The 12885-nt window shown below is 45.2% G+C and overlaps 1 protein-coding gene across 1 annotated transcript in view; it reads right to left on the reverse strand.

Moving 5' to 3' along the window:
• The window catches only part of TEX14 (testis expressed 14, intercellular bridge forming factor), a 32369-nt gene extending 19527 nt beyond the window's left edge, over window positions 1-12842 (reverse strand). The window contains exons 1-11 of the mRNA XM_080382541.1: window positions 12647-12842; window positions 7657-7771; window positions 7174-7339; window positions 6291-6427; window positions 5521-5602; window positions 4954-5084; window positions 4021-4134; window positions 3444-3567; window positions 2445-2623; window positions 1145-1296; window positions 148-338 (exon numbers count right to left, since the gene is read on the reverse strand). Coding sequence (XP_080238667.1) covers window positions 148-338; window positions 1145-1296; window positions 2445-2623; window positions 3444-3567; window positions 4021-4134; window positions 4954-5084; window positions 5521-5602; window positions 6291-6427; window positions 7174-7339; window positions 7657-7771; window positions 12647-12782 — 1527 coding nt within the window. The 5' untranslated portion in view covers window positions 12783-12842. The remainder of the gene's footprint in view (window positions 1-147; window positions 339-1144; window positions 1297-2444; window positions 2624-3443; window positions 3568-4020; window positions 4135-4953; window positions 5085-5520; window positions 5603-6290; window positions 6428-7173; window positions 7340-7656; window positions 7772-12646) is intronic.
• Window positions 12843-12885: the final 43 nt, after the last annotated feature.

A 12885-nucleotide genomic window follows, 5' to 3' on the forward strand; every position in this document is an offset into this window, starting at 1 on the left:
CTCTACCTTCACTTTTAAGGTGGTTTGCCTCAGGATACTCAATGTTTGGATTGCCTCCCATCTAGATTTAAGAAATAAAACTTGAATCTGAATGGACACAAAACTGTTGTTTTAAATACATGAAAGCCTACCAACCCTGGAAGTCACCTTTAAGTCATTTTTCAGTATATATTGAATATCCTGAAGTTTCATGGAGCGATTCTTCTGTTTAGGTTCTAGCCCTGATTTTATGATACCATAATAGGGCATAGGAAGTCTGACATCTGCTTCTAACTGTTGTCCGGAAATTATGAGCTGTTTAATAACAGAGACTTCAAAACCTTTCCAGGGAGGAGTCTCTGCAAGACATAAATACAGAACTCATGTCACAAGCTGTATGTCAGTGTTAATGAAAATAACAAAAACAACAACAACAAAAAAAAACAATCAGAGATACTGAAGCATTATTGCCTGCATACTCCCTAATTTATGACTGTCACAAACCAAATGAGCACTCAGTCCAGTCTTGCATCTCCTTCCTATCTTATTTCAGCAGTGGATGCTTTAAAGAAGCTGAAAGCAATCTCTAGAGGACAGTTACACTGTAAACCACACTCCAGATTCTTCATGACCAACTAGCTAATAGAAGGTTTAATTTTTAGGGTAATTGTTTATCCCATTTCACTGCCAAAATAGTCAAAGTCAATACAAAATATCCATTATCTGTAATAACAACAGCAATACATTATCTGTAAGTTATCATAGTGATCAAAAAGATGAAAGCTATACAGGCTCATTTTGCACACTGCAAAGAGTTAACATTTTGCTGTCCTCCTATAAAGATAGATAAACAGCAGAAAAACACCATACACAAAAGTGAATCTCTCTAATACCAACCATTAATCTTATCCTTTAGTTATACAATTTTAAGTTTCCTGATTACATTTTACAAAAGTTTCCAGTAGTCTTTGCTATTGCCATTAACATTTGGAGGGTTTTTTTGCCTGGAGGGTTCCTTTTCCAAGTCAACTCTGCATGAGCCATCACAGCAAGGTTTTATCCAGTCATACAAGGGAGTTAAACAGACATTAGGAGGCTGACAGTCTGCATTGAAAACATTCAGTGGGTTACCCCAGTGAAAAAAGCCTAAACCTATACATAATACCTGTCAAGGCCTCCTGCAGTACTGTACAGAAGCTATAAATATCTGATTTGACTGTGACAACTTTTTCAAGGATTACTTCAGGAGAGCACCACTTATACAGCTGGACTGGGACAGGAATACGTGTCAGATCACTGTGTTCTCCACCATCTCTGCTGTATAAAGACAAAAAAATGCTGTGAATTGGGACATACAGCATGCTGAACTAAAAGGTATACCTTTTGGAATTATACATGTGAGTTCGTTGTATCTGCTTTTGGTTTAAATACCTCCCAGCGCATGCCTGCAAATAAAAGTGTGTAGTATTTCCATGCCAGTAAATGTATTGTGGTACACTACAACAAAGAATTTCTGGTGAAAGTAACACCTCCTTTAACAAATTTACACAAATCAGAGAAAGGTAAAGTCCCTATTGGGAAATTTTCACAAGCAACCCTTCAGCTCTGGCCAGAGTTCTCTGACCACGGACAAAATACAAGGAGGTGCTACCTATCTTGTCAATATTTTGCAATGTATATATATGTCTAGATGATAAATTCCTCCTCACATTTAACTACAGGGGCTTTGTTACACATTTCCGATTCAGCTTACTGTGAAATAGCCAAGAAATCGCCAAGATTTATTAACAAATTCAGCTTGCAAGGAGGTTAACAAGTATCCTTCCTCCTTTCAGGACACTACCATCTGCAAATTTTTGTTTATTATCAATTTTACTCTCTTTCCTTACAGTCTAACCAGCCATTTACTTCCTTTCTAATCAGACTGCAATACAGGAAAGAAGTAAAAAACATATATAATTAATAATTTACCTAGATTAATGGTGTCCCTCATAAAAGATACTTTTTGTCAGAGGTGACACTTAATTACTACCCAGTGTGGAATCTTCAACAATTTTAGGTAAGCCTCCACAAGCACAAGTTCACTATAACAACAGGAGACAAATTATTCCCAGCCCAGCAGCAGAATTAGTAACTCAAAGAGGAATTTCATCTCCATTCTGTACAATTAGGCTCTATTTTTCTATGATGGTATTTTTATACTGCAGTAAAGAGCTGCTTCTGTTACTAGTATCTATTTTCAGACAGTTATAAGAAACTAAGTCCTCCCAAAACTTGCCATACTGCCTGTGGGAAAGTTAATGTACCTGAGCAGTAATAATTTGGAGTTCTTCACTCCTGTAACTCTGCTGCCCAACTCAGAGGCAGGAATCCCTAGTCATGAAAAGAGGCACTTCAGCAGAACGTAGCATTAAATTTGACTTTGTGTTTGTCCCTTTCACAGAAACAGTGAGGAAGTTCTTTACCTCTCTATCATGTATTCCAAGTTGCATAGCTTTGCCTCGCCAGAAGAAACAATTTGAATAGCATAGGAGGTAACAGAGCGGTGGATAAATCCACGGGAGTGTAGAAAACGCAAAGCATCACTAATTTGAAGCAGCACATGCAAAATCGTCTCTATGTGCAGTACTGGGAATTCTGTACGCTGAAAAAATAACAGAATACCAAATTTGCATTGCAGGTCTTTAAAGCTTGATATAGGGGAAAAACTATCATTGTACACAAGAAGGCAAAGAAAGCAAACATGAAACATACCATAGTGAAACTCAGACAAATTGCACTTGCTAAATAATATTCATTCTCAATACCAACCATACCAACTAGTAATACCGTTAAAAGTAATTAAAAAAAAAAAGATATTGACTACGCCAAAATTCACTCTGAAGCAGAACGCAGCGAAATGCCTTTGGCTGCAGTTTCTCCAGTAACTCAGATGTCTACATTCAAACAGTTAAAAGAAATAAAATAGCGATCGATTAACTGCTAAAAAGAGAAGAGAAAAATATTGAACAATAAAACACAGATCAGTTGATTCAAAAAAAAGAAAAAGAATGAACCAGAATTGAGTTCAAGCATTCACTGTCATACACAGGCAGCTTGCAACGTACTACACGCAAATATTCAAGGGCAAAAGCTGGTCTCACCACATTTGCAGTATACAACCACATGCAGAAGATTAAAAGTTCAACTGAATTTAACAGCAGCCTTTTTAAGACTGTCACTAAACAAACAAAAAAAAAAAAAAATAAAATCAGTGCAACTGCACCTAAACATTAACTGAAGTATTTGCCAATTACAAACTTTACCAGCTTACACAGAGTATCTGATACTGTACAATGAGATAGAAACCCAGACGCAAAGACTGATGATTTTGTCTTCTTGTTCTTTGAGTAAAGATGTTAGATGTAGTTACTAACTTCTTCCTCTCAATAAATTACTATTTAAAAAATAAGTATTCCAATTACCCTTTCATGAAGGATGCTGTACAGAGAACCAAAGTTAACCCTTTCATATACTAAACGGGTTTTCTCCAAGTCACTAGACAGACAGACAGACATCAACTGTAGCAAATGAGGATGACGGAGTTTACTGCAAAGGGAGAGGAAAAAGAAAAAACTGTAAGGCAACTCAGACTAAAAGAGAAAGAGTACTGGTCTTCTAGGTGTAGTTACCAATACAATGTGAATGCTTCTAACTTTTCCTTAAAATACCCAACATTTTAAAAGAACTGTAGATTAGGAGGCATTTAGGAAACCGTGTTTAGGGTCACAACTAGGAGAATCTATAAATAAGCCATCCAAGAAATGTGCAATGAAGCATTCATCCAGACATATGAGAACAAAGTACCACCTTTCTGTATTATCCGCTGGGAGTAAATGGAGTGGGAAGAGACAGGATAAGAGAGACACCTGCATTTCTTATTTGGAGAGAAAGTGGAACCACAGCCTAACAGTTCTCCCTTTTAAGAGATCACATTTCCTCACATCACTGGGAACACCCAAATCCCAGGAGCACATGTGGCTACCACACATTCTTTCTTACCTACTATGTTCCTGCTCTGCAACGAGAAGATCAGCTAAGCGTAGTTTACTACAGCTCTGATGGGGCTCAAAGCTGAGTTCCTTCACTGTAACTCTGCTGCCTCCCCACATCAAGCTACAAGGAGAAGAGGATGCTTTCAGCAGTTATTTTTTTCCAGTTATAGCATGACTTACAAATAATTTTGGAATTCTTAAATGCTTTGGTGCTGTCTCCTACTGTTAGCAACATTAATTTGATGATCCTGGCTGTCACATATACTTTCTCAAACTGACAAGCAATTCCTGTCCTGTTAAAGACTGGATGTAGCAGGACAGGTCTGCTGTCCAAAGATGCTACCCTTCCATGACCCAAGGTAAAGAACAAGGACAATTTAGAACTCCTTTCACTAAAAGGTGGTTAGCCCACTGTGATACAAGCCAGAGCTTTGGGAAGATTAAATCACCAATTTGTCAATTCTCTGGATGACTCTGAGGCACAACTACTCGCTACACAATACAAGAGAGAAAAAAAAGGGCTCGATCTGCACTCACAACTCTCTTTTCACCACGGATTTGAGCAAGTAGGCTGCAGACACGGACATCCAGAGGTCTGAGGCCTCACCCAACAATTACAAGGACTAAACACTTAGCAATGCAATCTGTGCAATCCCAGCAACATATTTCCCACCACAAATCAGTACTGAAACACAGCTATCAGTGAGTAATTGTAACTGGGTTAATATTGCAGGAAGGGGCAAGAGCAACCTACAGGTATCAAGGGAGTCTAAAGAAGATACTAATCAGTGGACTGCAGAAAACAAGTTGCAAGCAGAAAGCAGCAGATTAATACAGAATAGACAAGGAAAACTACTCAAAGCATTTATTACAACAACTTGCTGCTTCATAGTAACAGATATACACTAAGAGGGGCCAAAATCCCTTTGATTCTACTTACTTTGACATGATCATGTATGGTCCAACATGGTAAGAAAATGCTGGTTCATCATCTGCCTGAACCACGTCTTTTTCCCCAATAATAGGGAGAGATGCCAAGTACCCTAGATGCCCATTGCCTGCAAGATAAAACTGAAACACCACCAGGCCATAACCAAAAGGAATATGTAACAGCTCCCAAGATCGGTCACGTCTGCCGCAAGCTCACTCAAAACCTGAGTGTAATCCCTGCAATGGCAGCATCAGCCAAAGCGTCAAAATGTAATGTTAAGATCTCTATGTCAAATGCTTAACTTTCTAGTGAAGCTGAAATAGGAAAAGCAGAAACAGTCATTAAGAACTCCCACAGATGACACTTAAAAGGGGAGTTTCTATTGCCTGTTCCAAAACAGCCTCCTCTGACAGAGCCTATTAAAGGCCTGCATATTTTTGCTCTCTACAACTTTTCCCACCGTTTCAGAAGAACACACTAAAAATTAAAAACAGGTGGGATAACTACTCTGAAGAACATGTGACTCTGAAAAACTGTATCAGTATCATTAGAAAACCATTATCCATAGCATCTTACCTTCCCAAAACCAAAGCTGTAAATGTTCTTGGCTGCATTAGCTCCATGTTTTAGAAATCTACCCAGAGGACTGTCAGCATTTCTAAGTATCAAAAACATAAGCAAATAAGGGTAACTAATACGCCAAGGCTTTGAGTAAAATACAAAAAAAAAAAAAAGAGAGAGAAAAAAATACGGAAATTCGGCAACAGCCATATTATTTCAAACGTTGCATTTGACTGGTCTCACACAAAAAGTGTAATGTGGATGCTGAAATTCCAAATTATTGCACAACTCATTCAAACTTTTTAGATACACCATTACGATACATATCTGTTTAAAGCAAGACAGTCTATTTAAAAAAAAAAACAACAAACCTCTATATACAGAGATGTCCTGCATTGTTTTTTGTTCACAAGTATGTGTTTTGGCTGACATGTATCTAACAAAAGCTCTTGAAACAGCTGGAAACACACCCAAAAGATTTGCAGTGACATTAAAAGGTCAAGAAACAAACTACTCCATGTTACCGCCATTTTGATACTACTGAAATCCAGTACTTCATGTTCCTGATTTCAAGAGTATATCTTAATAGGCAAATATTTACAGCTATCAAGTTTCTATTTGGAACTCTCACAACAGAAATAAAAAGTATCATAATTCCTAACACACATTGGTTTTAAATCTGACTTTGTCAAAAAGAAACATGAACATTTTAATTTTAAGATAATAGAATATGGAAGCAAAAGCCCTTGTACCTCCACCCCTCAGTGCTCGGAAATTATTCTTACCCTTGAACAAGACCACCAAATCTAGATGGACTGCAGACCAGTGCTTTTGATGAGCCAACTTTCCTGAGCAGATCAGAGGGAAACTTCTGAATGGCAGCCTGCATGTGGAATGTACAACGCTGTATAAATTCCAGCATCTAGGGAGGAGAGGGAAGGAAAAATCAAAAAAAATCCTTCAGAACTGCAAGATAAACCACTTTAAATGAATAGATCGTGACTACTGAAAAAATAACTAGTTTACTTGCAATATTTAAATAGCCATTTCAAGACACCCATACACAAGAAAACCTTGAAGAAAATCAGTTACATGAAAATGTAAGAGAAAGCTTACTTCAAACACCAGATGACTAACTTCAAAACATTCACCCACTGAAGACTGTAGTATCAAATTTCTTTTTAAAAGAAGCATTGTAATAACAGGAAAGAGGAGTACTATAAGTTTTAAATCAACACTGTGGTCATGAATAAGCCTTCTTGATACTGCATTTCACTACCATGCTAGCAAAAATTACACATTTGCTGACACTGCTCATGCACAGACTGAGATACACTTGAAAACTACTTCACGTTTACCCCCAAATTTGGACATACATGCAAACAAATGACATACGCCAGGGATCAAAACCAAGGGCCTGTCATTCTCCTCACTACACGCTTACACATAAAGGTCCTTGCAAGTTACAGACACACACGCCCCTGCACCTGAGCAAAACCTTAAATAATCTGCATCACAATGCCTGCAAAATAGCATTACTGACACTGCAAAATAACGTTAAAGAATTATCCATTGTGTAAAAGCCAAGAATTTCTCCCTGCAATGTTGGAGTTTCTTCACTTTAAGATGAAGCTGTGCCTATCTAGCACACATATTACACACACATACCTGAGTACTGCTTTCTTTTCCAGCTGACCTAGCCCAGTACTGAGGATTTTTGCCATCTTTATCATGTACTCTCAGATCACCTCCTTCATCCAACAACTTGCTAAGAATCCACTGCTTTCCTGAGAATGCAGCTGCATGGACTGGGGTGCTTCCATCATAACAGCGACTGAGGAATGTTAAAGCAGAAATGTTTCAACCCAACCCCTACTACTATCAGCCAGCTCTGCTTCTGGGGAAAAAAGTAGCATACCTAGAATATTTACGTACTCCCAAACAACCACATACAACACAAAATCAGGAAAAACTATGCATTTACTTACCTCTGAGGAATTTTGGCTATAGTAGCCAGATAATAGTAGCATGTGTGTTAAGCACTTATTCAATAAGGTGAATATTGTGTATTACATTGGCAAAAACCACTAAAAGAATAAACATTAACTAATTTCAAGTTCAGGGGGAAAAAAATTTATTTTTATACTTAACTGATTAGTGTCCGAGCCATAATCCAACAGCACATCCACTATTTTATCAAGACCCAGCAATGTAGCCGTGAAGAGAGAAGTCTGGCCCATGGAATTTACAGCATCCACAAAAACACCTATAAGAAAACAGAAAATGACAAGGGAAGTGCTTGTTCCCCTCCACCTGAAATAAAAGGCAAGGGTTCATTAACACTGAAACTGACTGTTTCCCTCTGAGATCCCTGAAATATGGAAACAATGATATTAACAGGAACTGAAAAAAAAGCAAACTACTTTCTTTGTAACTTTCTATACAAATCACGCACTGCTTGTCCACGTTTTCATGTATAAATAGCACAGGCAAGGTATTAACCTGGATGAGCACAGATCATACCGCAGGATTAGGAGACCGACCGCCCAACGGGGCACAGGGACCCCAATGGACAGCCGCCCTTGCGAACTACGACCGATCTACTTTTAAAACCAACAACAAAAAGGGGCACAAACCACTCAGCCCGTGCTCTCTCCCTCCCGCCACCCGAAGGAGGCGGGAACGGTCATCAATGGTGGGCGGTCCCTGCACAAGCAGCACCGCACACCCGCTTCGCGCTCAGGAGAAAGCACAACCATCCTCCTCGTGGCTTGTGACGCCGATCAGGGAAGATCACTCTCCTCTAGTGACCAACTACAGAAATGATCCCTGAAAGTATAGTCTTAACGCCACAACCGCCGCGCGACAGCCCCCACCGCCGCGCACCGCCCTCCACCACACGGACACCACCACGCGCGCACCCCGAGCCGGACCCCCGCGCTCCCGCCCGCGCCGCGCCGCCGCGCACCCGCGAGCCCGACCCCACGGAGCCGCCCCGCGGCCCAGGGCAGCGCTGCGCGTGGCGCGAGTGGGATCCCGCCCCCTCATTTGCATCTTCTGCCTCAAACGCCCAATCAGAGGCGCCTCTAATCCAGGCCCGCCCTCTCGCAGCGGCCCCGGGCTCCGCACGAGGCGCCGTGCCGCCCGCCCGGGGGCTGCGGGAAACGCTTCGGCCGCGTTCCCCGGGACCCCTTGAAGCAGCCCCAGGACCCGCACCCTGCGCAGCGTTCCCTCCATCAGCAGTCCTGGCAGTCCAGGCCCGGGGCGCCCCGGCACGAGTGACACAACATCAAGTGGCGAGCACGCTCGACTCTGCGCAGGGCAGGGGTGGCCCCTGAAGGCCCGGCGCCCACCTCGCTCGGTGACTCTGTGCCAAGGGTGAGCAGCTCCTGCCTAATCCCCTGCAAGGCCAACGTGCGACGCCCGAGGCCCCATGCCATCCAGCCTTCCAGGGAAAGCATGGTGTGACAGAGGAAAGCAGGGTCCCTGTCCTGGTTTAACTCCAGCTGGTGACTTAAGTGCCACACAGCTGCTCGCTCACTCCCACCACAGTCAGAGGGATGGGAAGGAGAATCATAAAGGAATGTAAAACACGAGGGTTGAGACAGGAACAATTTAAGAGATAAAGCAAAAGCCGTGTGCGCAAGCAAAGCAGAACAGGAATTTTTCATTTCTTCCCATCAGCAGGCAGGCGTTCGGCCATCCCAGAAAAGCAGGGCTCCATCACATGTAACAGTTACTTGGACAAACAAATGCCTTAACACCAAATGTGCCTTCCTCCTCCAGCTTACAGACAGTGTGACGTCATATGGTACGGGATATCCCTCTGGCTAGTTTGGGTCAGCTGTCCTTGCTGTGTCCCCTCCAGCCCTATCACTGGCAAGCTCAAATAACTGAAGAGTCCTTGACTTTAAATATCAACATTAACAAACAACGACCAAAACCATCAGGTGCGCTATCAATACTGCTCTCACCCCGAATTCACAACACAGCGCTGCAACAGATACTAAGAAAAAAATTTACTCTATCCCAGGTGAAGCCAGTGAAGTGTCCCCCTGGCCCCAGTATGCTCTCCACCCCTCCCCGACAGCACTAAAGCACATTGCCTGCACCTCTGCACAGACCCGCGACTCCCCCCGACGCAGCCTGCTGTAGCTCACTGTGCTGCACCCACCCCGGTCGTCGGGCACCCCGCAGATGCACCAGGTTCCCCGCGCACCACAATCCAACTACTTTTAAAACCAACAACAAAAAGGGGCACAAACCACTCAGCCCGTGCTCTCTCCCTCCCGCCACCCGAAGGAGGCGGGAACGGTCATCAATGGTGGGCGGTCCCTGCACAAGCAGCACCGCACACCCGCTTCGCGCTCAGGAGAAAGCACAACCATCCTCCTCGTGGCTTGTGACGCCGATCAGGGAAGATCACTCTCCTCTAGTGACCAACTACAGAAATGATCCCTGAAAGTATAGTCTTAACGCCACAACCGCCGCGCGACAGCCCCCACCGCCGCGCACCGCCCTCCACCACACGGACACCACCACGCGCGCACCCCGAGCCGGACCCCCGCGCTCCCGCCCGCGCCGCGCCGCCGCGCACCCGCGAGCCCGACCCCACGGAGCCGCCCCGCGGCCCAGGGCAGCGCCGCGCGTGGCGCGAGTGGGATCCCGCCCCCTCATTTACATCTTCTGCCTCAGACGCCCAATCAGGCTCGCTGCCCCGCCTCCGTTCTCCGCAGCCGCGCTCAGGCCGCCCGGCCCGGCCCCGCTCACCGCCACCGGCGCCCCGACCTCCGCCCGCGCCAGCACAGGTCGCCAGGAGAGGGCTCGCCGAGCCAAACGCCCTACACAGGCCTACAACCAGCGGGGCCTGGGCTGCTGCCGTTCTCTTGCCACAATAGAAGATACCACCGTCTCTGCCCGTGCTATCTCCTCCCCACACCACCAGAGAAGGAGATGCCCAGGCACCACCATTGCACATCTCTTGCCTGGCGCTCTGAAGGCTGTGCACCGGCTTCCAGCGCCTATCGAGGCCTGGAGCTTTCAGGCACGTTTCTCCCTGGCCCTTTGTCACACTCTGATGAACACATGGGTCACAACAACCCCATACAACACTACAGGCTTGGGGAAAAGTGGCTGGAAAGTGCCTGGCAGGAAAGGACCTGGGGGTGCTGGTCGACAGCCAATGAACACGAGCCAGCAGTGTGCCCAGGTGGCCAACAGCATCCTGGTTGTATCTGAAACAGTGTGGCCAGCAGGACCAGGACAGCAGGACCCCTGTGCTTGGCACTGGTGAGGCTGCACCTTGAATACTGTGTTCAGTTTGGGCCCCTCACTACAAGAAAGACACTGAGGTGCTGGAGCACATCCAGAGAAGGGCAACAAAGCTGGTGAAGGGTCTGGAGCACAAGAGCTATGTGCAGCTGAGGGAACCAGGCATGTCTAGTCTTGGAGAAAAGGAATGTCAGGGGAGACCTTATTGCTCTCTACAACTACCTGAAAGGGGGCTGTAGGCAGGTGGGTGTCAGTCTCTTCTTCCAAGTAACAAGCCACAGGACAAGAGGAGACAGCCTCAAGATGCACCAGGAGACATTTAGACTGGATATTAGGAAATATTTCTTCACTGAAAGGGTTGTCAAGCACTGGAACAGGTTGCCCAGGTAAGTGGCGGAGTCACCATCCTGGGAGGTATTTAAAAGCTGTGTAGCTGCGGTGCTTGGGGACGTGGTTCAATGGTGGGCTTGGCAGTACTCAGTGCTGGGTTAATGGTTAGACTCAATCATCTTAAAGGCCTTTCCCAACCTAAGCGATTCTATGATCAGAAACAACTTCACAGCACCTGGCAAGTCACCTTGCCCTATACAGCAGACAGCTCAAGAACACCACTGCCTAAGTCGCACACTCAGGTAATAACCAACTTTCAAACCATTTTTCAATGAACACCTTCTTCATCCCTTCGGGTCATTAAAACCTAAACCCGTCTGACGGCATGTGTCATTGCTACCGAAAAATCCACTAAAGAGGTGTGAAAAACGAAGCACTGACCGTCCCAGAATAAAGGCCCTCTTGAATCTATTGCGCACTCTGCTGGGACATGTTTGTTAGGACACCCCGGGCACACAACTCATCTGTTCTTAAATACATTCAAAAAAAAGAGGCACAAACCACTCAGCCCGTGCTCTCTCCCTCCCGCCACCCGAAGGAGGCGGGAACGGTCATCAATGGTGGGCGGTCCCTGCACAAGCAGCACCGCACACCCGCTTCGCGCTCAGGAGAAAGCACAACCATCCTCCTCGTGGCTTGTGACGCCGATCAGGGAAGATCACTCTCCTCTAGTGACCAACTACAGAAATGATCCCTGAAAGTATAGTCTTAACGCCACAACCGCCGCGCGACAGCCCCCACCGCCGCGCACCGCCCTCCACCACACGGACACCACCACGCGCGCACCCCGAGCCGGACCCCCGCGCTCCCGCCCGCGCCGCGCCGCCGCGCACCCGCGAGCCCGACCCCACGGAGCCGCCCCGCGGCCCAGGGCAGCGCCGCGCGTGGCGCGAGTGGGATCCCGCCCCCTCATTTACATCTTCTGCCTCAGACACCCAATCAGGCGCGCTGCCCCGCCCCTCCGCAGGGCCCTCAGGCGGCCCCGCCTGCATGTACCAGCAGCAGCGCCCCCTCCAGGCACAACACAGGCCGTCGGAGTTCTTGATGGTCAAACGAAAAAAAACTGCATCATGTATTAGTTTTCATTTACAAAGTTCCCTGTCCCCATTTAGTTGCAAATCTACGCGTCAAAAATACCAGTATCTGAACCATACCTCAAGCATTTCACAATCCGAATTAAGGATAATATCCCATTTAAAGATTATATTCCTAAAGTAGACTTTCAGTCTTAAAATATCTCAACCATTTCCTTATGAGCACCTTACAACTAAAACCTTTGCTTCCTTTTCTATTTCCTCATTTTCATACAATGTTTTTTGATTCAATAACAAGTTCCACTTAGAAAAGGCCAATTAATTTTGTAAACACATTTCACTCAGTAAAACTGATTGTGCACATAGCCTGTTTTTTTACCACAGATACAAGCATACAGGAAAATGTAACTCTCTCCTCCCAGTATGTGTCTAAACTAAGCTTTTACCTTTTTTCAGAAGCTTTTTCACTTTCACATAGTTTCCTTGCCTGACAGACTCATGCAGCTGAGCTTCCAGGGAGTCACCTTTCATACTTCCAAGCTGGACCGGGCAGGGAATTGGAAGAGGGAGAGCACGAGCCATCTCCTGTCCTCAGCAGAACTAGGAAAAGGTACAAAACGTAAGAACGCTGTGAAACGCCATAGCTCAAAGAACTTTTTTACTTCAAAGCCCCCAGCACCGACCC

This window comes from Falco punctatus, assembly GCF_963210335.1.
Source record: "Falco punctatus genome assembly, chromosome: 1".
Classification (NCBI taxonomy): Eukaryota; Metazoa; Chordata; class Aves; order Falconiformes; family Falconidae; genus Falco; species Falco punctatus.